At 38.0% G+C, this 24,865-nt stretch overlaps 1 protein-coding gene across 1 annotated transcript; it reads right to left on the reverse strand.

Moving 5' to 3' along the window:
- Positions 1-3,227: 3,227 nt before the first annotated feature.
- On the reverse strand, positions 3,228-3,767 carry Rps24l7 (ribosomal protein S24 like 7). Its single transcript, NM_001430349.1, has one exon. The coding sequence runs from the start codon at positions 3,726-3,728 to the stop codon at positions 3,327-3,329; it is 402 nt and encodes a 133-aa protein (NP_001417278.1). The 5' UTR covers positions 3,729-3,767; the 3' UTR covers positions 3,228-3,326.
- Positions 3,768-24,865: the final 21,098 nt, after the last annotated feature.

Genomic DNA, 24,865 nt, shown 5'->3' on the forward strand with positions numbered 1-24,865 from the left:
CAAAAGACAAAACAAGAAACAACATAGAAAACTCCGGCATGGAATTATATTGTTGAAATGGTAAAAATTCTAATATTTGAGGTGGAATTTTCAAACAACAGAAGCCATGTAATTGGCTCAACCTCTGCTTTCAAAGTGATGCCCAGTCTAGTTAGATGAGGCTTTATTTTGCTTTTATTTTAGGCACAGTGCATTGGCTTGAATAAGATTCATTCCCATAGCCTCACACGTTTAAATCCTTGCTCCCCCATTGGTGGAACTGCTTGGGACAGGATAGGTTTGACCTGGTTGGAGGAGGTGTGCCAGTGGTAGGGGAATGTGAGATTGCAAATGGAGTCACACCATTCCATGAGAGCCTCCCTGCCTCCTGCTTGCTGATGTGAGGTCTCACCTGTTCCTGAGGCTCTGCCTCCTCTCATTTATCATGGACTGGAACCCTCTAAAGTCACAAGCCTAACTAGAAGCTTTCTTTTATATGTTTTCTTGGTCAGTATTCTTTGTTATAGTAATAGGAAAGTAACTGAGACAGCAGGATAAGATTTTCAGCAATAATACCACAGAGAAATAATATTGGTTGACTGCCTGGTGTGCACTCTCCATTTATCTGGTCCTCTCTTCTTTCACCTTCTCTTCCCCTCCATTGTCTTTTCCTATCTGCTTCATTGTCTCCTCCACTCCCTTTATTCCCCTCCCCCTTATATTTTTATTTTTGTTTTCTTGAGACAAGAGCTTACTCAGTAGCTCTGACTAGTCTTGAACTCATCATCATCTGTCCTATGTCTTTTCAATTGGGATTACTGATCTAAGCCACCATACTTAGCTCTCCGGTAGCCTTTTGAATGTAGAGTATCACCAAAGTTCATACTCCAAATTGGAAACACCTATCAAGCATGGCCCCCAAAGGGTCATCCTTGTCCATGTAGTGGGTACAACCATCCCCATAAACAGGAGACACCCAGAATGTGGATAATTGTGAAACAGATATTTTTTAAGTGGAAATAACGAAAACTAGATTGTTTCTAATACTCAGAGGTAGTTTCTGTTAGCTAACTCAGTATTTGTTTTCATAGTGTTCTTCAGAAAGGTTTGCTCCCTAAAGCTCAGATAAAAGTATTCTGTCTAAACATCACTTATTCACTTACAATTTAAGAGTTGAAGAGAACACTTTGCCACATTTTTTCATGCACACCTTTTCGTGAGATTATAACATAATTATATTTTCTCTTTAGCTTTTTTTTCCCCTCCAAAACTTCCTCATACAACTCTCTTTTTCCTCTTTCAAATTTATGGCTTCTTTTTCATTAATTATTAATACATGCATATGTGTATGTGTTTATACAAATATATTCCAGATTTAACATGTTCAGTCTGTATAATTATATATATATATATTATTTTTTCACTACATATATATGTTTTCAGAGCTGACCATTGGTACTGGACATTCAATTGGTATGCTCTTCCCTAAAGAAGACAATTTCTCCCACTCTCACTCACCCTTCCTTAGCTGTCTATAATTCTTTGTGTGGGGTGCAGCCTGATAGGCTTTCTTGAGTCCACTTTAGTTCTTTCGGATGTTATCCTTCTGTAGCTCATGCATAGACTGACAATTACGTCATAATGCTAAGGCTCTACAGGGGTAGCTTCTCTGACATTCCTTGGGGACACAATCTCACAGTTAACTCCCAGATACTCATATACAGTCTTTCTGCCCTCTCTTTGGCAATGTTCCATGAGTCTTAGGAATGGATATTGTTTTGTAGTTGTATCAGTCAGGAATGGGCTCCACAACTCTGAATTTTGACTGCTTTTATTTTCTGTAATCTCTGAGTACTTCAGGAGGTTTCCTTGATGAGAGGTGAGGACCACACATACCTGTTATTATTCAAGTTGATTATGTTAATGGCTAATGTTAATTTTAAAGTGTTCTATACATCATACTCTTTAATGTATTTTTAAATATTTTCTTCTCTTTTGTAATATCTATTTATGTTTGGAGGATATTAATTATCTGCCTATAGCAATGCCTTTTAAACATTTTTGCTCAATCATTTCTAAATTTATTTTTAGTGGTTATTGAGTAAAAATTCTTTAGACATTAATTTTTGATGAATTTTTTTCCTTTAAAATCTGCTTTTGTGTGGTTGACCATAGTCTCAAACCTACTAAACATTTCTATATTAGGTGTTGGACTTTATGTAATGTCATTATAATTACAGTTATTTACTTTTATTTATGAATGTATTTATTACACATATGTTCAATTAATAAAAGCTTAAAATGTCCTCAAATCTTAGGAAACAGTTTTTGAAAGAAATGTATTCTTTCTTTTCCAACTCTTTCTTTCTTCAAAGTTGTCAGAAATAGTTAAAATGTTGGTTAATCCAATATTTATTTTTTCTAAGTTTTACATGGAAATTTATTCACACATTTATAAAAACGACAATATGCGATACAAGTGATTGTTTTTTCTTTACTTTGAAAATTAATCATAAATCTCAATATATATGGTATAGAATGTGGATCACATTCCCTGTGTAACTACATAGCATTTCACAATTGGAATGTAACACAGAGCTTAATAATTAAATTCCAGCTGTATTATATGACATAGCTACAATCTTGAAAGCTATGTTGCTTACATTTGGCTTTATGAAGTTATTATTTTCAGGGTATGTTGATTTCTAATTTGGTTATATATGTGGCTATCTTTAACTCGGGACCTTGACGTTAGACTTTCTATGCCAAGTAGGATGCATATTTGAAAATTTGAAATCTATTGCTTATTTGCTTCATGGAATCAGAGAAGAAACTTCAATCCCTCCAGTGTCCTCACATTTGGTCACCTTGGAGTAGTGCTAAGAAGATTGCCAATTGGTGAATGATAAACTTCATATAATTATTGGTTTAACTTGTTACTTGTATAAATCCTTTATAATTAATCATCTGACCAACAGTATCAGGTATATATTGCAGCCATCATGGTGTAGACAAATGAGCTAGCTTAAAAGGAGTAAGGTTTCTTCAACTACAGGTTATGGTCTTGCCTAGTGACTACTAACCAGCTATGATGCAGACGCTGCTAAGTGGTCAAAAGCTGTTGTCGGTCTTGACAGCACTGCCTCCCACTGAGAAGCACATAAGATTTGATAAATAGACTGACTTAATTCTGCTCTTGCTTTCATACACCAGAAAACTTTCCTCGCCACCACATTATTTATTGGATATTTTTATTTATATTTCTTTTTTTTTTTGCAGAAGCTTTTTTAGTTTATTTTACCCTCAGAAATTTGCATATCACAGCAGAACATCAAGTCACCATAGAACTACTCCTTTGGCTTTTTGCCAGCACCAACATTGGCCTTTGCAGTCCCCCTGACCTTCTTCATTCTGTTCTTTTGTTCTTTTCGCTGTTTGCGGGAGGTCTTTTTCTTCTCATAAAGGCCATGTCTCGCAAGTCTGTGTTTAGGCTCATTCTTCTTTGCATAATCTAAAGAATCATAGATCATGCCAAAGCCAGTTGTCTTGCCTCCACCAAAGTGGGTTCTGAATCCAAATACAAAGATGACATCTGGTGTGGTTTTGTACATCTTGGCCAGCTTTTCCCGAATTTCTGTCTTTGGTACTGTGGCCTTCCCAGGATGAAGGACATCAATGACCATCTGTTTCCTCTGAAGCAGACGGTTTGTCATGAACTTCCTGGTCCGGATGGTTACCGTGTCATTCATGATGGCTACGGTGCCCGAGCTGTAAAGGAGGAAAAGAGCTTATTTACATTTCAAATAATATTCCCTTTCCTAGTTTCCCATCCATAAACCCCCTATCAAATATTCCTCCTCTTTCTATTATTCCCCAACCCATTGATCCACCCTGTCTATTCTCCCTGCCCTGACATTCCCCTATACTAGAGGGTCCAGCCTTGACAAGACCAAGGGCTTCTCTTCCAACTTTTGCCCAACAAGGCCATCCTCTGCTACATATGCAGCTGAAGAGATGGGTCTGTCCATGTGTACTTTTTGGGTAGTGGTTTAGTCCTTGGGAGCTCTAGTTGGTTGATATTGGTCTTATGGTGTTGCAAGCTCCTTCAGTTCTTTCAATGCTTTCTCTAACTCCTCCAATGGGGACCCCATCCTCAGTTCAGTGGTTGGCTGCGAGCATCTGCCTCTGTATTTGTCATGATCTGGCAGAACCGCTCAGGAGACAGGTATATCAGGCTCCTGTCAGCATGTACTTCTTGGCATCAGCAATATTGTCTGGGTTTGGTGGATGTATGCATACGGGTTGGATCCCCAGGAAGGACAGGCTCTGAATAGCCATTCATCAGTCTCTGCTCCCAACTTTGCCTCCATATCTCCTGCTATGTATATTTTTGTTCCCCCTTCTAAGAAGGACTGAAGCATCTGCACTTTGGTCATCCTTCTTCCTGAGCTTCTTGTGGTCTGTGGATTGTATGTTGGGTAATCTGAGCTAATATACGCTTATCAGTGAGTGCATACCATGTCTGGTTTTGTTTTGTTTTGATTTTTTTTTTTTTGTGATTGGTTACCTCACTCAGGATATTTTCTAGTTCCATCCCTTTGCTTATGAATTTCATGAAGTCATTCTTTTCTTTTTTTTCTAATTCAAAATGTCTTTATAAGTGGTTATTTCTCCCCCTACTTCTTTTTTTAATTGGATACATTTCTTTATTTACATTTCAAATGGTATTCCCTTTCCTGGTTTCCTGTCCATAAGCCCCCCATCCACCCCCTTGTTACCCCCTCATATTCCCCTGCACTGGGGGTCCAACCTTGGCTGGACCAAGGGCTTCTCCTTCCGCTGGTGTCAAACAAGGCCATCCTCTGCTACATATGCAGTTGGAGCCATGGGTCAGTCCATGTACAGTCTTTGGGTAGTGGTTTAGTCCCTGGAAGCTTTGGTTGGTTGGCATTGTTTTTCTTACGGGGTTACAAGTTCCTTCAGCTCTTTCAATTCTTCCTCTATTTCCTCCAACTGGGGTCCCATTCTCAGTTCAGTGATTTTCTGCTAGTGTTCGCCTCTGTATTTGATACGCTCTGCTTGTGTCTCTCAGGAGAGATCTATATTCAGTTCCTGTCAGCATGCATTTCTTAGCTTCATAAATCTTATCTAGTTTTGGTGACTGTATAGATATGGGCCACATTTGGGGTAGGCTCTGAATGGCCATTCCTTCAGTCTCTGCTCTTAACTTTGCCTCCACATCCCCTCCAATGGATATTTTATTTGATATTAAAATGGCTACTCCAGCTTGTTTCTTCATACCATTTGCTTGGATAGTTGTTTTCCAGCCTTTTACTCTGAGGTAGTGTCTGTCTTTGTCTCTGAGGTGTGTTTCCTGTATGCAGCAAAATGCTGGGTCCTCTTTACATATCCAGTCTGGTAGTCTATGTCTTTTTATTGGGGAATTGAGTTCATTGATGTTGAGAGATATTAAGGGATAGTGATTGATGTTCCCTGTTATTTTCGTATTTTGAGGTGGAATTGTTTGTGTGTCTGTCTTCTTTTGGTTTTGTTGCAAGGAGATAGCTTTCTTGCTTTTTCATTGTTTTCAATAGTTGAGTACTTCATTGTGTAGATGTACCACATTTTCTGTATCCATTACTATGTTGAAGGACATCTGGGTTCTTTCCAGCTTCTGGTTACTATAAATAAGGTTGATATGAACATAGTGGAGCATGTGTCTTGTTATATGTTGGAGCATCTTTTGGGTTTATACCCAAGAGTGTTATAGCTAGGTCCTCGGGTAGTACTATGCCCAATTTTCTGAAGAATCTACAGACTGATTTCCAGAATGGTTGTACCAATTTGTAATTCCAGCAATGGAGGAGTGTTCCCTCTTTCTCCACATATTCGCCAGCATCTGTTGCCACCTGGGATTTTTATCGTAGCCATTCTGACTGGTATGAGGTAGAATCTCAGGACTGTTTTGATTTGCATTTCCCTGATGTCTAAGGATGTTGAACATTCCTTTAAGTACTTCTGAGCCATTCGATATTCCTCAGCTGAGAATTCTTTGTTTAGGTCTGCACCCCTTAAAAAAAAGAAAAGGAGAAACTCTTCAGTATTTTTAAGCCTCTTGTTATATTATGGTATCCTGTGTTTCACAGACCAAGAGAAGTTATGTAGCTCAGTCCAGAAGCACTACAGGAGCTTGGAAATATTAAGTGCAGACTGAAAGGAGAGTATGCTAAATTGATATAACATTAGACATGAATACTTGAGGAAATGATGCTTTTGTATTATCTGTATGCCATACCATGTCTCTAATGGTGAAATAATTTACTTAATTTAATCTTTGTGAGTTTGCTGACAGGAAGAAATATCATTTGTAAACAGATAGGGAAAACAAAAATAATTGACATTTTTTTCTTCCAAAATGAGATTGAAAAATGTTTTCACAAGACAATTCATGAAAGAGGCAATCTCTGATCAAAATGTATATTCAAAAAAATGTTCAATGTTGTTATTTACTAGAAGTACAAATTAAAACCACTATTATGTATGATTATGAAGCCACCAGATTATTAATAGGGGTGGGATTCCAAAGGAACTTTGTGTATGGTGACTGGAAAATTGTACTACATTGGAAAACTGTTGAGCGGTTTCTTATAATACTTAATAAATGTGTCTCCAGTAACACAAAATGCTTAGGCAGATATCCAAGATAAATCAGTGCTCATGTCTAGAAAACAACAGTGCAGAATGTGCATCATTCTACTGTTCATATTAGCCAAAATCTGAAACTGACCCAGATGGCCATTAACTGAGAATGAGGAAGGCAGACATAGAACATTTACACCACCTGGCAAGAAAATGAGTAGGCTAGCCATCTCAGCCAGGTGGGGAAGTCTCATTGTGTTCAGAGACAAGATAAACAGATACAAAGGAAGGGCATGTGTTACTACTTGCAATATTTAATTTTATAGAGAACCTTTACAAAGGCGGTGTGAAAAAAACGGTAATAAAGGCTGGAGACACGGTTCAACAGGTTAAGGCTGTTTGCTGCAGTGGCTGATAAACTGGTTTAAACCCTGGAACCCACATGATGTAGGGAGAAAATAAATACCTAGAAACTACTCTGATACCCATAGCAGCACTATGGCACATGTGTGTGCAAACACACATGAAAAAATCAATGCAAAAATGAATAATAAAACCATGTGTTTTATAAATGTAGGTGTAAATTTTTTCCATCAAATTCTGAAGCAACAGAAAAATTAATCAATCATGCTTAAGAATTAATTCAACAATTAGACAGTAGAATCAGCTGAAACTGATTTTGGTAATGTGCATGTGGTAATGTGAACATGATATTTATTATCAATGAATGGGCAGTGTATGCTATCAATGTTAAATGTCCTAATAGAAGTTTAAAAAGAAGCATAAAAATATATTGTGATTGAAGCCACTCACAAGTTACTCAAGACATGACCTGATCTTGTGAGAAACTTCTGGGTGATGAAACAGTTTTATAGATTTGGAAGAGGATAGTATGAACAAATACCTTTGAGAGGTTTTACTCTTGAAAACGATTTACCCTTAAAATACCACTGAGCATACCATAGGCTATTATTGTTAATGAAGTACTGCTTCCTTTCATCAGAATATAAATTAAAGCTGAGGTATTAGAAATTTAACTGATTTCAAAAGATAGGCCTAGTATGTTTACCATTCTAGGTGAGAGCATGAACCTGGGACAGCAGGTCTATAAATGAGGTGGACTAAAGTCTCATGCAGTAGCTAACTTTATTCAGAGCATCAGGCAATTACTCTGATGGTTAAGAAGAAGCACCTACCTAAAGACTATACATGGACTGACCCTGGACTCTGACCCCATAGGTAGCAATGAATATCCTAGTAACAGCACCAGTGGAAGGGGAAGCCCTGGGTCCTGCTAAGACTGAACCCCCAGTGAACTAGACTATGGGGGGGAGGGCGGCAATGGGGGGAGGGTTGGGAGGGGAACACCCATAAGGAAGGGGAGGTGGGAGGGGGATGTTTGCCCGGAAACCGGGAAAGGGAATAACACTCGAAATGTATATAAGAAATACTCAAGTTAATAAAAAAAAAAGAAGAAGAAGCACCTGAATGAAGTATACAATCTCAAGAACAAGCCACAGGCGGCAAAACCATGTTTGTTTGTTTTGTAATAGAGGCACATAAATAACAACAATTCACGTAAACTCATATATCCACTGTAGCCAGGAAAAGCACAAGCTATATTCCAAGAACAGTCCTGTGTCTTGAAGAAAATAAGGTTCACAAAACTCTTGTCTTGTTTTCTCCCAAGTCTTCAGAATTCTCACATGACCCCATTCTTGGATTGTGTTCCAACACTCACGCATGAACAATATTTTTATTTTAAAAATGTATTTTTATAATTAAAAACATATTATTTGTTTCTGTGTTCCCCTTTTTCATGCTAAGAACTGGATATAGTCTTAAGACATACATTTTACATTGCCTTAAGAAATATGCTTCAACTTGTTCATGAAAATATCTGTTTTCCATATCTGTTGTTATTATTAGAAGTACAGTATTAACTGATGTGCTATTCAGACATGATATATGAGATTCTTAAAGCCTTTGCAAGATAATAACTTTTACCATAGATCCATTGACATAAGGTAATATTTTCAGATAATAAACACCACTTCTATTCTTGGAATGAATTCACTAGATCACAGTGTTTTATTGTTTTAATTAATTTCTGGCTTTATTTGGATGATTTTTTATTTTGTGAGATTTGTGTGCAAATATTTTGGCATGTACATATTTATAAAGTACAGAGTTTTGTCACTTGTGTGAGGATGTGTGTGAAACGGGGATTTGTAGTTCTGTCTTGCATAGTTTTTATTACCAATACTCTATTTTCTCAGCAGCATGAATTAGAAAGCCATTCATTTCTAAATGTTTACATAGCCTGAAAATGTCTCTCAAAACCTCGCAGAGAAGCATGCATGGCCATGACAGATTCCCTGTGGTATCCCAAACAAAGGATGTTTTTTATTTTCTTTGACTTAAGGTAGATGTACTGTTAATAGTTCTTTGTTTTATCTCTACTTTTCTTTCATTCTCTTTTAAACTATCACATACATTTCTGATACAAATTCTGTATCTCTCTAGACATATCTCTCCCAATGAATTTTACATTTCATCATAGACAGTTATAAATTAAGGTTAGTCTTTAAAAAATAATCATGGGACACATGTTAACTCATTAATTAATATATTTACATATGTATACTCCCATGCTTTCAAGATATTTCTTTCTCAAATACGTTTTGTTGATTTTTTTTCTTAAGGTATGATCAGGATTGGCTTAAATATATGATAATGCAAGCTTCAAATTTTTCTCTTTTGTTTTTAGGATGTTCCAATTTATAAAACATAAATCCTAGTATTACAGCATGATACTTGGAATGTGTTTAATATTAAAGAAACAAATTTATTGTTGGAAACTTGTATTTAATTTTATTATTTTTTCTTTTTAAAATTAATTATTTAGTTTCTTTGCATCCCTATTATAGCTTTTCTCTCTTCCTTTTCTCCCAGTCCTCCCTCTCCCCTCCCCCACCCACCCCTTCTTCCCTGCACCTCAGAAAAGGGGAGGCCTTTTCTGATGGTTATCAGCAAGCCTTAGCAAATCAAGTCACATAGGCACATCTTCCACTGAGGCTAGACAAGGCAGCCCAGCTAGGGGAAAGGGATGCAAAGGTAGGCTATGCTGTATGTGGTCTTAGAATTAGGAAACTTCTACAAGACTCCCTGAGTACCTCCTGATACTTGGCTGTGGGTCTCTGCATCTGTTATCATTAATTGCTGGATGAAGCCTCTTAGGTAACAGTTATGTTAGACTCCTGTCTACAAGCATAACAGAGTATCACTAATAGTGTCAAGGATTGGCTTTCTTACATGGGATAGATGTGTCTCAAGTTGGGCTAGTGATTTATTGGCCAGTCCCTTAGTCTCTGTCCCATCTTTATCACTGTGCATCTTGTAGGCAGGACAAATTTTGGATTGAAGGTTTTGCAAATGGGTTGCTATTTTCCTGTCTCCATTGGTAGTACTGCCTGGCTACAGGAGGTGGTCATTTCAGTCTTCATGTCCTCCACTAGTAGGAATCTCAGCTAGGGTCACCTAGATAGACTCCCCAGAACCTCCCTCATCCCAGGTCTCCAGTTACTCCCAGAGATGCCCTCCCCCAATTATCATTCTCACTGCCAGCGTTCTACCACATCCCTTCTCCAGACACCTGATTCCAATTTCTGTTCCCCTCCTCACTACCTTTCCTGTCCAGTTCTCTCCCTCCATCCACTTCCATTTCTCTTGTGAATGAGATTCAAGCCTCCTCCCTTGGACCCTCCTTCTGTGGAGTGTAGCATGGCTTCCCTGTACTTCCTGGTTAACGTTCACTCATAAGTGAGTCTGTACCATGCCATCCTTCTGGATTTGGGTTGCTTCACGCAGGGTGATATTTTCTAGCTCCATCCATTTGCTTGCAAATTTCGTGATTGTCTTTGTTTTTAATAGCAAAATATTATTCCATTGTTTAGATGTACCACATTTTCTTTTTATATTCCCTCAGTTGAGGCACATCTAAGTCGTTTCTAGTTTCTGGCTATTATGAATATAGTTGAGCGAATGGTTGGTGATATACTGGGGAATCTTTGGTGGAAAAGTGGGGAATAGAACTGAGTAAGCTGGAGATGTTGAAGGAAACTACAAGAGAATCAACTAACCTGGGCCCATGGGGATCACGAAGGCTGAACCACCAACCAAAGAGCATGCAAGGGCTGAACCCAGGCTCTGGTCCCCTACACACATTTGTAGCAGATATTCAGCTTGGTCATTATGTAAGTCCACTAACAATTGGAGCAGGAGCTCTCTCTTACTGTGTTGCCTGTTATTGGGTTCCCTTCCCCTATTTGGACTGCCTGATTGGGCTTCAGTAGGAGAGAATGTGCTTAGGACTACTGAGACTGGATGCCCCAGGGTGGGTAGTACTCAAGGGTGGGGTTCCCATGTCTGAGGAGAAGGGGAGGAATAATTGGGAGATTTTTAATGGTGAGATTGAGAGAAGAGGGATGTGGGTGGCATGATCAGGATGTAATGTAAATTAATAATAATAATAACAATAATAATAATGAATTAGGTAACTTCTGTCTTATTTCTTTAACTGAGTATCCACACCAGAATTAAGCGGGCTAAGCTTCTAACTAAATTATAGTGTCAAAGTGTTGCTGGAGATCCATATGCTCTGATTTCAGGCTATGCCACATCAAGTAATATAGTTACACGGCAATATATGACAGAATAGCAGATGGATAATCTATTAGCGGGAACATCAGAGACCAAAATACAAGTGCCAAGGGTGTACTGGTGCCAATCCTACGGCAAAATTAATGCTGGAGAAATATAACTTTAGTTTTTTTTTTTTCTCAGCCACAGTGCCAGGGATAACACAAGGAAAACATTAATATCCAAAAGGTGAATAAAGTCTAAAATCAATTCTTGAGTGAATGTCAAGAGACAGTGCTGTGTATGGATGTCATTAGTAACCCCAAAATAATGAGGTTCAAGTTACATGCCCACTCATAAGGAAAGAAGAATGAGTGATACTGTTGATTAAGGAGAGGAGAGAGAGAGGAAACGCTTTAGTTGGCATATACTTTCCGTAAAAGGACAAAGGATCTGAACTTGGTCCACAGGACCCGTGTAAAATCCTGGGTGTGGCAATACGCACCCGTAATCCTGTCTCTGGGAGAACACAGACACATCTCCCAGGCTTGCTAGCCAGCCAACCCCATCTACTTGGCAAGCTCTAGGTTACAAAGAGACCTTGTCTCACAACCAGAAGTGAACAGCACCTGAGAATATATGCCTGAATATGAATTCTGGCCTCTACATATGTGTGCACACACATGCTACACGCACCCAACCCCACATAGTACACTTACACCCCAACAGACAAATATGTAACACACAGAATAAATGAATGATAATTCACGAGACGAAACAAGTGGAGAGTTATTCAGCTCCAGAATCAGACAGAGTTTGGTACAAATCTATTCCTGTCCTTTTCTGACAGTGAATCCGCACTCCAGATAACGCCAGTTTATGTAATTTGCTGTTATCTGCTCCCCAAAAATTTAATTGTGTGAACTTGACATAGAAGTTCATCTTAATAATCCATGTTAATAAATGACAAATCACTGGTAGGTTTAATATCCTACTAAGAATGTGATTGTTGAGGGGAGGGTGGCAATGGGGGGAGGATGGGGAGGGGAACACCCATAAAGAAGGGGAGGGGGAGGGATTAGGGGGATGTTGGCCCATAAACCGGGAAAGGGAATAACACTCGAAATTGTAAATAAGAAATACTCAAGTTAAAATAAATAAATAAATAAAAGAAATGTAAATAAGAAATACTCAAGTTAATAAAGATGGAAAAAAGAATAAACAAATTTATATTGGAAGGTGTGAAGACTGTAGGTTAGAATTCTGACACCACCCCCTTAAATAGCATCAGGTCACCTTGGATTGATAGATTATGTAAATTTTTCTTATAGAATCTCTACCGTTTGATACGTATCATAAAATCACTCTTGTAGATGTGTTTCATTGCACATTTAAAAAATATCGAATTTTAAAGTTTGAAGGAGTCTCAAGTTGACAGCAACACGAAGTAGAAGCTCCACAATTTCCAAATGCCCCTGGATTCCATCCTGCAGCACAAATGTCATCCCATCATCAGCATCACCCGCTGGAGAGGAGCTTTCCTCCAATGAAATAGTGTCATCCCTCCAAGTTACAGATTAGCATACGATTGATTCTTAGTGCTACACATTCCGTGAACTTTGTCAAATCTATAATCGCATGCTTCCGTTACTATAATCTTTCATGGAATAATTTTACTGCAACAAACATCTACCCTGCTCTCCCAATTTGTTATTGGAAGTCAATGTCATTTTGCTCCTATAAGAATTTTGCTTTCCTACAAATGGCATCCACTTAAAGTGGGGCTTATGAGGCCCTTATGTTGGCTTCTTTTGTTTAGGAATACACATTAGCTTTCCCCCATGTCTTCTCATGACTTGATAACTCAGTTCTTTTTTTTTTTTTTTTTTTTTTTGGTTCTTTTTTTCGGAGCTGGGGACCGAACCCAGGGCCTTGCGCTTCCTAGGTAAGCGCTCTACCACTGAGCTAAATCCCCAGCCCCGATAACTCAGTTCTTAATGGAGAATAATAATCAATTAACTGAATATATTACAGTTTTCATACCCACTAAAGAACAGCTTTGGGTAATACATAGCTTAGGCATTTATTAAAATATCTATATTTTGTGGGGTCCTTAGCTTGAATGCATTCAATTAAACCCCAAGGAGCATTGCTAGTGGGTTACATATTAAATGAGTATTTAGTTATTGAAGAAAAGGTTCCACTGAATTCAAATGAAGGTGGAATTACTTTTGATTACTGACAAAATGAGTGTTTCACATTCTTATAAGAATTTATTCTTATTGCAGCGTTGTATATTTGGGTCATTCAAATATTTGTTACTATCTCACTGCTGTTTGAAAGTGTCAGCAATTATTGGTACATGATGTTGACCACATAGGTATGTCTGTCTGTTCACATGCTGTATAACTTTGCTTATGTGTCTGTTCAAGCATCTCTCCATTTCTCTTTATGTTAAATCGTTGTTGTTGTTGTTGTTAGTGGTGGTGGTAGTGTTGGTGTAGTTGAGCATTACATGGGCTCAATATCTGAATATCCAGGCAAATAGTAGTCTCTTTTCAGAAACCTCTCATACATACTTTTCCTGTCTTTAATCTTTTGAGTTATACATTGTCTTTTACAATATAGAAAGTTTAAATGTGGGGTTGGGGATTTACCTCAGTGGTAGAGCGCTTGCTTAGCAAGCACAAGGCCCTGGGTTCGGTCCCCAGCTCCGAAAAAAAAAAGAAAGAAAGAAAGTTTAAATGTTAATGAAATATATTTTATCACCACTTTATTTCATGGGTTTTTGCTATTGTATCTACATGTCATTAATAATTCCATGCTCAATTTGAAATTTTCCTAAGTTTTCCTTCAGAAATTCTGCAACTGTATTTGGAGTTCAGGGTCCATTTTTAGGTTTAGACAGAGAATCGACTCTTCTCTGTGATAAACGAAATTCACAAATATGTTTTTAGGGTAAGAAATGCTTAATAAATGCTTTTCTGTTTGACTGTTTGAATCGATGAATGTGAATAGTTTGTATTCTTTTTCTTGTTGCCTTGTCAGAATCTTTGACGGATATAACTCAAGGGAGGAATGCTTAACCTCTGTTTATGGTATCAGGGGGAATGAATTCATAAGGGAGGTAAGATGATATGGCAAGAATGGGTCTACATATGGCAACAGAACAGCAGTGTCTCCTATCTTGGTAGATCAGGAAGCTTTTCCTTCTTTCAAGGCTCAGCACTAGTGGAGTAACTCTCCCAACTACACCCTAACGCTCAAAGGTTCCATACACCTGAAGTCTGCATGAACGTCTTGGGAATATGTGTTTAAGTACATGAGCAGAGCTTTTCAGATCCAAGATATAATCATCACCTCAAGTTTATGGCTTGTGAGGCTAGAAAAGTTGTGTGTGCCAAAATGGAAGATGCTTCTAGCTTAAGGAAGTTTATGTTGCCTATATTTCAGAGAGAAGTTAAATCCCAAATGGCCTGATGTTTCTCTGTTTAGGGACCATTCAAAGACAGATGTTTAGACTTTTTTTTACCCCCTAGACATTTTTTTCCTGGCAAATTTACTCTTAGCGTCATGTGTGAGATTGAGAAAAACAATTTTTGAAATTGTTTAGAGTCTTCATAACAATAAAACTCTTCACAAATTCAGGATTAAGAATTCTGTAGTGGCAATGAAAAATCCCCCTTCTGCTTTACACTCTCTCTTAAACCTAAGTACCTACCTTATTTGGTATGTAAACATTTTCTGCTTGCCCCAGAGACCCGTGCTGACAAATTTATTATTAAGAGTTTTTAAAATCTAGAATGTTCATGTTTCTGTAAAATTTTACCATCTCCTCTGCGGTATCTTTGCAAGTATAGAACAAATGTAATTCATGACTGTATCATAATAAATTCAGATGTGTGATTTAAATTCACTTGAGTTGTCTTTATTCAAAGCAGCATGGATGCCTCGACCTTCTTTCTCTCCAGGACACTGTCTTAAAAGTGCCAATCCTCAGTATTCTGTGTCATAAAACAATTATCTTGAAAGACGTCACTCTCTTGCCTAGGGTTAGTGGTCTTCTTATAGTGTCACAGTAAATGAGATGCCATCAGGTTAAATCTAGGACACCTCCTAAGAAGCATGAAAAATTGAATTTCTTCACATACATATTTATCTCTCTCTGCCTATCAGTCAAACATCAGTGGCCATCACTCTGAGCATATGAGCCCATGACTCAAATGTGTCATTTCACTGTGACACTCAACCCTTTCGCTCAATGTATAAGAGAGACATTGTCTATTTTTCCATTGTAAACTTCCTTATTGTAATAGTATGAAAAGCACTTTTTTCTTAGTTGTCAAACTATTTCCATGGTATTTTTATTAAATCATTAGTTTATGTTCTGTATACTTTCTAATATTTCTTTGTCCTTGGTTGACATGTGTCTTATATAGTACAGAGTCTGTTAGACAGTTTTGCTTGCATGAAGTGGGTTAGTCATGGAGAAGTAACTAGACAGTGTAAATCCTTAAAATCTACTCCTAGAGGCACAGGGTCACTAACTCCTTTTTAAATCCAAAGTTCCCTGCAGCCATAGTTTTGGCCATTTTATTGGGATCTTTTCCCTCTACAATCCTACTTCTTGGTCCTTCTTTATAACCTCCTAACACTGGGTAGGAGAGAAAGTAGGTTAAAGGGAAAAGGGAGCATCAATCTCATTATACCACTTTCTGCTGATTAAGGGTGTCAAGTTCCTTTGGGTAAGTCCAAACTTCGTTGTCAGGATAGCTCCAACCAGCAACCAACAACCAGCAACCAGCAACCAGCAACCAGCAACCAGCAACCAGCAACCAGCAACCAGCAACCAGCAACTAGCAACCAGCAACCAGCAACCAGCAACCAGCAACCAGCAACTAGCAACCAGCAACCAGCAACAAGCAACCAGCAACCAGCAACCAGCAACCAGCAACAGCAGGAGGATCTGCAATGGTAGGAGGAGCAGCACCAGCAGGAGGAGGAGCAGTAGTAGAAGCAACAATGACAGCAGGAACAGCAGCACAGTTGGCAGTAGCAAGAGCAGCAGCAGCTGAAGGAAAAGGAGCAGCAGGGAAGCAGGAAGAGCAGCAGTAGGAGCAGCAGGAGGAGTAGCAGAAAGAGCAGCAGCAGGAAGAAGAGCAGCAACAGAAGGAGCAGCAGCAGGGGCAGCAGGAGAGCAGTATTGGGAGGAGAAGCAGCAGCAGCAGTAGCAGGTGCAGGAGTAGCATAAGGAGCAGCATCAGGAACCAGCAGCAGCCTCAGGCTCTCAGGGCTCTGACACTTTTATACTCTCTAAAGATTCTCCAGAATTCCAAATGTAAACTCCCTGCAAAATCACTCCCCTGCTAGAGCACTGGACAAATCATAGTCAGCTGCTGTGGACAATCTGGAACAGCCCCATATCCCATACCTGGGATTAAAAGAAAAACATTTTCATATAAAATTTCTGTGTTTTAAAAGAAACAAAGCATTCTCACTGCAGTTCCTGGGCCAGAAGGGACTGTTCTCTTGTGGTTCAGGCAGATTTGCTTCAATGGAGGACACAGTAAGCCATTAAAGGCTCAGTTAAATGTACACTGTACAAGAATGTAGATATTTGGAAGGCACTATTTTCAATCACCAGGCCTCTGTAGCACTGAAGGGTGTTCTAGCCTTGAACATTCTACCTAAGTGCTCCATGGTATTAAAAAAGACACCAGACTGTCAGATTATACTGTGTCATACTCCTCATCACTTGGTGAACAACTTGAGGTGAAGTATTGGCCCTTCACATTGTCTTAGGAATTAGCATAAAAAAGCACATAGAAGCATAGCAAACTGATACTGGGAGCACAGTGAGCATGTATTGAGTGAAGGTAAAAACAGAAAGTATTCCTGCTAAGAAAAAGAACCTTTGCTTTTCAGGTGTTTATTATTACCACAAATATAAAAAAAGTCAACAGTTTTATAAGCCAATATATACAATATAATTTCCTAAAACCTTTACCATACAACAGTGGAAGATAGGGGACACCTTAAGAAGTAGACAGACTTCTTGCCAATATCTTTGCATTAGCTTGGAAGGACAGTATTGTCCTGTGGATATGTGATTCTACTGTAAAAGGTCATACAGTGAGTTGCCAAGAAGGATTTGGAGGGTTTGCTGTTCTGCCAAGTATTTAGCAATGCTTGCTTGGAACCTTGGCTCTCAGGGTAAAGAATCCACAAAGTGAGATTATACATTCCTGTGACTTTGAAAACCTACTTCCAATAGCATCCTGAGTTAGTTGATAATCTAGACAACTTAAGAGAAATGTGTAGGTAGAACTCTTAGCATCGTTTGAAAGTCTACTGAAACTGAAGAAACAAAAGGATAACACTTCAAAAAGCGACACATTATTCAAATTTATATTACCCTATTTGAGTGTATGAGTATAGAAAGGAAAGGAAATAGTTAACTGTTTCACCCTTCTTCCACTAAATTCTTTTGATTCATCTAAATATATGCACACAAAATGTTTGTATTTTCATGGATAGTTTTTAAAAATGTAGATCCTATTTATTCTCCACCTGGCTTATTTCACAAGCATCTACATCTCTAAATCTGATGTATTCTGGAAAACAAACCCGTGTAACAACAAATCAGGTCTCTGAAAAACTGAATGTAATTCTACCAGGTGAGTGCACAGATAGAACTTGGTCATTCTCTCTTTCTGATTACCAGGTACCCTAATATCCAATACTACCTCTGTTTTGGAAGTTATTGATAGAGAGAAACTAAAAGCCTGTGAAGGTTCTTATTCCTCTTGTTCTTGCTCTCAGATATTAGTTACCATTTCCCTGTTGTAGCAAAACACTACAAGGCAACTTAAGAAGTAAGAGTTTATTAGGGTTGTACAGTTTCCACTGTATTAGGTATTCCAGAGGGATAGGAATTCATCACTGTTATGGGATGGAGAATGGCAGCAGGAAGAGAAGGATGGCACTGGATCACCAGTTGACAACGCACATGAGTATCTCTCACAAGAAGAAGCAAAGAACTCACTGGTGATGCAGGAGGCTTTTGAACCTCAAAGCCCACCTCTGTGAAATACTTCCTTCAGACTGAAGATTCAAATCCTTCCCAGTTAGTTCTATCAGGTGAAAAAGAAATATTGAAAATTAAGAGTTGATGTAGGCCATTCTCAGTCAAACCAAAGCATGTATGATGATAATGGTCAGAGTAATCTTTATGACTTGTAACTCTGCTGATGTCAATCAGTTCTTCCCATGGCCTGTGAAGAAGTTTATTTTCAAAAGCTTGGGCATCCTCTATGAACAGGGCCTTCTAAGGTACTAGGGAATTAAATTCTGGTCTAATCCATTCTTTCTAAGGTATGTGAATTCAATTTTCTTCTTTGTAGGTTTTTCTTAAAGATGGGGTATACTTAAAATACTAAGATTTTCAAAGTGATATTTTATTAAAAGATAGGAGCACCTGTTTATTGTAAGACCATTATAAAGTTAAAACCTATAATTCAAATTAATATTTTGGAAAAATGGGCTACATGATATTCAGATTGATAAACATATTGGAGACCCAGAATATTTGTTCCACTAAAATAAGAGGAAGTAAATGGGATAGAGTCTATTAATAGTTTATCTTTTAGGTTAACAATTACTACCTTCTAGGTATGAATGTTCTCCCATTAACTTTATTACTTCACATGGAATAGATGCAATATTATCACAGGCAGTAAGAAATACACTCATAGTTTGATATTAAAGGTATATTGCTTCAGTGAGTACATTGCTAATAACAACAAAAGTAGATCCCAGAGCACAATTCTGACCAAGGACTCCTGCTTTATCAGAGGCTATGCTGTTACTAGAAGCCCCAAGTATCTAGAACTCTAGAGACCATACAAGTTCCCAGAACCCCTGAATCCCAGAAGCAGCACGAGCAACCAAAATCCCTGATATCATATAGGCCTTCAAAATTCCAATAGGGGTCAGTGGACCTGAAGAATCACTGGGCACCATAACCACAACCACACAGGCCAGAAGACCAGAGAGGAAACAGAAAAGTAAACTTAGAAATCAGTGCCTAAACCTATAATAAGTCCAAAGCCAGAGGACTAGAGGCAGCAAAAACCACAGTCAACAATATGTAGGGCAATATGGCAACACCAGAGCCCAGATAGTCTACCACAGCAAGTCCTAGACATTCAAACAGAAGGAAACACAAGAAAATTGCCTAACATCCAATCTTACAATGGTGATAAAGGCCCAAAAGAGGAGTGGAACAAATCCCTTAAAGAAATCCAGGGAAACAGAAATAAGTGAAAGAAAGAAATAAAACTGCTTATGACCTAAAAAAGGAAATAGAAGCAATAAAGCATAAAGTAAGGGAATCCTAGAGACGGAAAATCTAGATAAGTGAACAGGAGTTACAGACACATGACCAAAAGAATATGGGGAATATATAAATTCACAGCAGCAAAGCCAAAAGGAGAGAAAGATCCCTCTCCCACACCACCACCAGAAACAACAAAATAAAAGGAATCAATAATCATTGGTCATTAATATATTTTAATTACAATGGACTCAATTTCCCAAGGGGGGGAAACACAGACTAACTTAATGGATATGAAAACAGGATCCATCTTTCTATAACACATAATAACACACACATAAACATAAAAGTTAGAAATTACATCAGAATAAAGGGTAGAAACAGTATTTTCCAAGCACATGAACCCAAGAGACAAGTGAATGTAATGATTATGATGTATAACAAATAGATTTCCAACAAATTTAATTAAAATATATGGAGAAGAACGTTTCATATTCATTAAAGGAAGAATTCACCAAGATTATGTCTCAATTCTGAACATCTATGACCTACATGAAAGGGCACCCACATTTGTTAAAAAAAAAGTTACTAAAGCTTAAATCACACATCAAACCCCACACATTAATAGTAGGAGACTTCAACATCACACTCTGACCAATGACAAGATCATCCAGATAGAAACTAAGCAGAGAAATAATGGAACTAACAGATGTTGTGAGTCAAGCAGACCTTACAGATATATACAGAACATTTCGTGAAAACACAAAATAATATACCTTCTTCTCAGCACTTCATGGAACCATCTCCATAACTGGGCACATACTTTGTCACAAAGTCTCAACAGATGCAAGAAAATTAAAATGATCTCCCGTATATTATCAGACCGCCATGGATTAGAGCTCCATTTCAATAACACAGAAACATCAGAAAGCCCACAAACTCAGTGAAATTGATTGACCCACTGAATGACCACAGGATCAAGCCAGAAATAAAGAAATTAAAGACTTTCTAGAATTCAAAGTATATGAATGCATAACATACACAAATTTATGGAACACAATGAAAACTAAGTGGAAAATTCATAGCACTAGGTGCCTTTATTAAGAAATTAGAGAGATCTCATACTAGAAACTTAACAACACACCTGAAAGTTCTAGAACAAAAAGAAGCAAAAACATCTGAGAAGCAGATGGCAGGAAATAAGGAAATAATCAAACTTGGGGCTGAAATCAATAAAATAGAAACAAAGAGAAAAAAAATCAATGAAACAAAGAGTTGGACTTTTGAGAAAGTCAACAAGATAGACAAACCCTTATGTAAATTAAAAGGCAGACAGTAAATATCCAAATTAACAAAATCAGAAGCAAAATGTTGACATGAACAATAAACTCAGAAAATCCAAGGAATCATTGTGTCATCCTTCAAAGACCTATATTCCACAAAATTCAAAAATCCAAAAGAAAAAGAGAATTTTTTGATAGGTAAAACTTACCAAATTTTAATTTCAGATCAGATAAACAACTTAAACAGACTAATAGCCCCTAAAGATGTACAAGCAGTCATTAAAATGTCTCCAAAACAAAATGTCACGGGCCAGATTGTTTTAGCAAAGAATTCTACCAGATTTTCAAAGAAGAATAAATGCCAACACTCCTTAAATTATTCCATAAAACAGAAACAGAAGGAACATTGTCCAATTCATTTTATGAGGTCACTATCATATAGATACCGAAACTGTATAAAGATTTAACAAAGAATGAGAACTGTAGACTATCAGGAACATTGATTCTAAAATACTTGCAAACCAAAACCAAGAAAACACACACACACACACACACACACACACACACACACACACACACACACACACATCTACCACAATTAAGTAGTCGTTAGTTCAGAGATTCATAGTTCAACATATGAAAATCTGTTAATGTAATTTAGCATATAATCAGACTGAAAGAACAAAATTGCATGATTATCTCATTAGATGCTAAAGAATTCTTTAACAAATTCCAATGTTATAAAAGTCTTGGAGAAATCAGGGAAACAAGGTTAATACCTAAACATACTAAACATAATATACAGCAAGCTGATGGCCAACATCAAGTCAAATGAAGAAAAATTCAAAGCAATTTAAATAAAATCAGGAACAAGACAAGGCTGTCTACTCTTCTCATATTTATTAAATATAGTAATTGATGTTTTAGTTAGATCAATAAGACAAGTAAAGAAGATTAATGGGATGCAAATTGAAGAGGAAGAAGTCAAAGTATAGCTAATTGTAGATGACAATAGTATATGTAAGAGACACAAATTCTACCCAACGATCACCTACAGATGATAAACATTTTCAGCAAAGGGGCTGGATAAAAGATTGACTCAAAAAGTCAGTAGTCCACTAATATTCAAATGAAAAATGGGATGAGAAAGAAATCATCCAAACAACACCCTTCACAGTAGTCACAAATAAGGAAAAATATCTTGCTTTAACACTAACCAAGCAAGTGAACAGCTTGTATGATGAGAACTTCAAGTCTTGGGGGAAAGAAATTGAAGAAGAATCTGAAGATAAAAATATCTCCCATGGTCATGGATCCATTGGATTAACATCATGAAAATAGCCACCTTACCAAAAGCAATCTACAAATTCAATGCAATTTCCATCAATATTTCAACACAATTAGTTAGAGACCATAAAATTATAATATTCAATTCGTATGGAAAGTTAAAAAATCCAGGCTAGCTAAAACAATCCTGTACAATGAAAGAACTTCCATACACATCACTATCCCTAATTTCAAACTATACTACAGAGCTATATTTATAAAACCTGTATGGCATTGGCATAAAAGCAGACAGGGGAAACAATGAAATTAAATCAAAGACTCATACATAAATCCATGCACCTACGAATACCTGATTTTTTTTCATTTTTTTTATTAACTTGAGTATTTCTTATATACATTTCGAGTGTTATTCCCTTTCCCGGTTTCCGGGCAAACATCCCCCTCCCACCTCCCCTTCCTTATGGGTGTTCCCCTCCCAGCCCTCCCCCCATTGCCGCCCTCCCCCCATAGACTAGTTCACTGGGGGTTCAGTCTTAGCAGGACCCAGGGCTTCCCCTTCCACTGGTGCTCTTACTAGGATATTCATTGCTACCTATGGGGTCAGAGTCCAGGGTAAGTCCATGTATAGTCTTTAGGTAGTGGCTTAGTCCCTGGAAGCTCTGGTTGCTTGGCATTGTTGTACTTTTGGGGTCTCGAGCCCCTTCAAGCTCTTCCAGTTCTTTCTCTGATTCCTTCAATAGGGGACCTATTCTCAGTTCAGTGGTTTGCTGCTGGCATTCGCCTCTGTATTTGCTGTATTCTGGCTGTGTCTCTCAGGAGCGATCTACATCCGGCTCCTGTCGGTCTGCACTTCTTTGCTTCATCCATCTTGTCTAATTGGGTGGCTGTATATGTATGGGCCACATGTGGGGCAGGCTCTGAATGGGTGTTCCTTCAGTCTCTGTTTTAATCTTTGCCTCTCCCTTCCCTGCCAAGGGTATTCTTTTTCCTCATTTAAAGAAGGAGTGAAGCATTCACATTTTGATCATCCGTCTTGAGTTTCGTTTGTTCTAGGGATCTAGGGTAATTCAAGCATTTGGGCTAATAGCCACTTATCAATGAGTGCATACCATGTATGTCTTTCTGTGATTGGGTTAGCTCACTCAGGATGATATTTTCCAGTTCCAACCATTTGCCTACGAATTTCATAAACTCGTTGTTTTTGATAGCTGAGTAATATTCCATTGTGTAGATGTACCACATTTTCTGTATCCATTCCTCTGTTGAAGGGCATCTGGGTTCTTTCCAGTTTCTGGCTATTATAAATAAGGCTGCGATGAACATAGTGGAGCACGTGTCTCTTTTATATGTTGAGGCATCTTTTGGGTATAGGCCCAAGAGAGGTATAGCTGGATCCTCAGGCAGTTCAATGTCCAATTTTCTGAGGAACCTCCAGACTGATTTCCAGAATGGTTTTACCAGTCTGCAATCCCACCACCAATGGAGGAGTGTTCCTCTTTCTCCACATCCTTGCCAGCATCTGCCTTCACCTGAGTTTTTGATCTTAGCCAATCGCACTGGTGTGAGGTGAAATCTCAGGGTTGTTTTGATTTGCATTTCCCTTATGACTAAAGATGTTGAACATTTCTTTAGGTGTTTCTCAGCCATTCGGCATTCCTCAGCTGTGAATTCTTTGTTTAGCTCTGAACCCCATTTTTTAATAGGGTTATTTGTCTCCCTGCGGTCTAACTTCTTGAGTTCTTTGTATATTTTGGATATAAGGCCTCTATCTGTTGTAGGATTGGTAAAGATCTTTTCCAAATCTGTTGGTTGCCGTTTTGTCCTAACCACAGTGTCCTTTGCCTTACAGAAGCTTTGCAGTTTTATGAGATCCCATTTGTCGATTCTTGATCTTAGAGCATAAGCCATTGGTGTTTTGTTCAGGAAATTTTTTCCAGTGCCCATGTGTTCCAGATGCTTCCCTAGTTTTTCTTCTATTAGTTTGAGTGTGTCTGGTTTGATGTGGAGGTCCTTGATCCACTTGGACTTAAGCTTTGTACAGGGTGATAAGCATGGATCGATCTGCATTCTTCTACATGTTGCCCTCCAGTTGAACCAGCACCATTTGCTGAAAATGCTATCTTTTTTCCATTGGATGGTTTTGGCTCCTTTGTCAAAAATCAAGTGACCATAGGTGTGTGGGTTCATTTCTGGGTCTTCAATTCTATTCCATTGGTCTATCTGTCTGTCTCTGTACCAATACCATGCAGCTTTTATCACTATTGCTCTGTAATACTGCTTGAGTTCAGGGATAGTGATTCCCCCTGAAGTCCTTTTATTGTTGAGGATAGCTTTAGCTATCCTGGGTTTTTTGTTATTCCAGATGAATTTGCAAATTGTTCTAACTCTTTGAAGAATTGGATTGGTATTTTGATGGGGATTGCATTGAATCTGTAGATTGCTTTTGGTAAAATGGCCATTTTTACTATATTAATCCTGCCAATCCATGAGCATGGGAGATCTTTCCATCTTCTGAGGTCTTCTTCAATTTCTTTCCTCAGTGTCTTGAAGTTCTTATTGTACAGATCTTTTACTTGCTTGGTTAAAGTCACACCGAGGTACTTTATATTATTTGGGTCTATTATGAAGGGTGTCGTTTCCCTAATTTCTTTCTCGGCTTGTTTCTCTTTTGTATAGAGGAAGGCAACTGATTTATTTGAGT

Source organism: Rattus norvegicus, chromosome 10 (assembly GCF_021556685.1).
Source record: "Rattus norvegicus strain SHRSP/BbbUtx chromosome 10, alternate assembly SHRSP_T2T, whole genome shotgun sequence".
Classification (NCBI taxonomy): Eukaryota; Metazoa; Chordata; class Mammalia; order Rodentia; family Muridae; genus Rattus; species Rattus norvegicus.